Here is a 3,191-nt window from a genome sequence, read left to right on the forward strand (position 1 = left end):
CCAACAAGCATTCAAATGTATTGTTTAAAATTATAACATATAAAACCAAAATGTTGATTAAAGCAAAGGTATGTAGTTTTGTGTATTTTTGCAACTTTGAAGCCCCCTACAGTTAAGTGAGTAAAATTCACTGTCGTAATTATAACTGTTGTTGGAAAGCCATTCGCCTCACTAGAAGTCAGTGTGCCATTAGAATGATTTTGAAACTCATTTTACAAAAAAATTAAATAATTTAAAAAACAAAATCATACAGTTGCTATAAAATAATGTGTTAAATGCAGCTGTCAACCTGCTTGCTGCACGTGTTTCTATCCTGCATATGACCACTAGGCCTACCAAATGAAAAATGAATAGTTTCGCTCAAGATCAAGGCTCGGCTGGTTTGCCCATGGTAGAACTCGCAACTACACCAACCAGATGCGAAGAGTGGGTTTTATCAACTAATAATTGTGTGGACTGTTCGTACTTACAAGCTTTCAGTCGTGAAATTGTTCCCTATAATGTTAAATGTTTGTTCTAAATGTGAGACTGTGGGCCTAAGACGTTATTTTGCATTAAAACATAGACTTAGATATATTCACTGCATCCCAAACGACACTATGCACTTACACATACTATGTACTTATGCACTATGTACTCAACCATGTAGTGTATGAATTTTATAAGGTTATTTAGTCATTAATGATCGGAGTCTGATACACCACCCCCCCTTCGCAACGTAATTAAATCTGCAACAGTTCAGTGCATGAGGTGTTCAACATTCCACACTTTGTTTTTACAGTTATTTAAGTGCATCATCCGGGTATTTGGAGTGCAATTTTTCAGTGTGAACGCACTACTCCTCATATTATTTATACTACAAAACATCATAGAATAGTGAATAAGTACGCGATTTGGGATGCACCTATTGCTTATGAATTGGAGAAAGTGCAACGCGCAATATGGCGGATTAGTCCCACCTTCTGCATAAGGCTGATGATACACTGGGCAACTTTGGGAAATGTTGCCATCAACGGGCAACCAGGTGAGACACAGGGCCCACAACCAGTCTAAAATATCCAGATATAAATTTGTTAACCATTCTCAATGGGAAAGTGCCCAAGCAACATTGCTCAAAAAAAGTTGCCCGACAAAATGGCTCAAAAAGGTGCCCCGTGTATCATCAGCATAGAAGAGCCAATCGCCAATTGGTAAAGTCATTGCATCATTGCATCACTGCAGTTGCCATTAGAAGTTCTGGTTGCTATAGAAACAGTCAGTGTTCTGGGCGCTCTTAGAATTGCACATGTGAGCATAAGAAACAACATTTGTGAGAATGTTATTGTCAGATTTCATTGGTGATTTCAAATATGAAATGTAATGAAATGAGCATGGTGAATAGCTTTGATGAATTTGATGTTTCCCCACTCAGATAGATAGGAGTTGTACTTGAATGACTGAAATAGCTGCCCGAGAGGCATTTCAAAGATGGCCGCTGAGTGAAATCACTTGCCTTGAAAGGACTTTGAAAAAAATACACCGAAACTATCTCCAGGGTTAGGGTTTTTCGTTCAACCTCACGTTTCTCTCAGTAAGAAAAGCAGGTCATTTTCAAAACCCAATAAACTGTCATTTGTTGGTTGTACATTTAGACCACAGGCTGCATTTTGCATGTTTTTTTTTATTATTTAAAAGTAATTTTCTCTTGAAGAATCTCATAGTTCTTATTCTTAAATTTCTATTGGTTTAAGAAATTTCTAGATTTTGCTTTGTATAAGCCAACTTATGTTTGAATTTAGTTTTTTGTTTTTTCTGGATGAACCAAATCAGTTGATCTCCCAGCTGCATGTTCCTCTCCCATGATGCTGCCGGTCTTGAAAAAAGTCAACATGTCAAGTGTATAAAAGGCAGCATGGGTTGTAGCATGTCTTTATTGTGGAACCTCCAGGAGTGAATGTAGACTGTTTTTCAGGTGATGAGCAATTCAGGGCTGCTGAAGATACATATTACATATTTGAATCCATGAATCCTTATACTAAGGAAGTCACAAGGAAAAATACTGTGTTTGCATGTTTCATCCAAATACTGAAGAATGCATCTAACAGCAGTGAACCAAAGTGATGTCTGTCAGGAATATTTGTGTCCAGAGAAATCTGTTTCTTTATCTGTGTATGTGATTCTGTATGTGGCCGCAGCAGCTGTGTCTCTGCTGACCGTGTGTGGAAACCTGCTGGTCATCATCTCTGTGAGTCACTTCAAGCAGCTCCACACACCTGCTAACATCCTCATCCTCTCTTTGGCTGTTGCCGATCTCCTTACTGGAGTTGCTGTAATGCCATTTCATTGGACTTTGTTGATTGAGTCATGTTGGACTTCTGGACCGGTGATGTGCTCTGCTTTAAAAATTGTGAATTTTCAAGCAACAAGTGTGTCTGTTTACACTGTGGCTCTGATAGCAGTTGATCGGTTTTTGGCTCTAAATTCTCCTTTTCTTTACTCAGAGAAAATCTCACCCACTGTGATCTGCATAGCAACTTTATTTAACTGGTTGTTTTCACTCATTTATAACTTAATTATTCTCTTTATTAATGGAAACTTCACTGATGTCACATGTCCAGGAATATGTTTTGCTATTATAGATGGGGTTTCATCATTTGTTGATCTCATAGTTGTGTTTCTTATGCCATGTACACTCATTATAATATTATACACTCATGTTTTTGTCATTGCTAAGAGACATGCGACGGCTATAAGAGCGCTTCAGGTTCACAACAGCACAAGATCCTCCAAAAACAGAATCAGTGACAAATCAGAGCGAAAAGCTGCTATACTGCTGGGGATTCTGGTCATTGTGTTTCTCTTGTGTTTACTGCCATATTATATTTGTTCTTTAGTGATTCCATACAGTAATCCTGACTTGTTTTATGTCAGAGATGTTGCTGTAATATTTTTCTTCCTGAACTCCACTATTAATCCCATCATTTATGCTTTATTCTATCCCTGGTTTCAGAAAAGTTTAAAATTAATTTTCACATTTCAAGTGTTTAATAAAGACTCATCCCTGATGAATGTGCTGTAAATCACTAAATATAAGAAAGAATGTTTCTTATTTTATACCTGATTTGCCTATAGGCAAATGCTTTTGTCATATATTAAACTTGACTGTGAAGACATGGATATTGTTGTCAATCATGCCTGTATAACAATGATAG

At 37.2% G+C, this 3,191-nt stretch overlaps 1 protein-coding gene across 1 annotated transcript; it reads left to right on the top strand.

Moving 5' to 3' along the window:
• The first annotated feature begins 2,071 nt into the window (after nucleotides 1-2,071).
• On the top strand, nucleotides 2,072-3,058 carry LOC131527372 (trace amine-associated receptor 13c-like). The gene has a single exon (XM_058756415.1). The coding sequence runs from the start codon at nucleotides 2,072-2,074 to the stop codon at nucleotides 3,056-3,058; it is 987 nt and encodes a 328-aa protein (XP_058612398.1).
• Nucleotides 3,059-3,191: the final 133 nt, after the last annotated feature.

Source organism: Onychostoma macrolepis, chromosome 20, assembly GCF_012432095.1.
Source record: "Onychostoma macrolepis isolate SWU-2019 chromosome 20, ASM1243209v1, whole genome shotgun sequence".
NCBI classification, from domain to species: domain Eukaryota; kingdom Metazoa; phylum Chordata; class Actinopteri; order Cypriniformes; family Cyprinidae; genus Onychostoma; species Onychostoma macrolepis.

Excerpts from the sequence above, each read along its gene's own strand:
- LOC131527372 (XM_058756415.1), top strand. The coding sequence starts at position 2,072 with ATGCATCTAACAGCAGTGAACCAAAGTGATGTCTGTCAGGAATATTTG.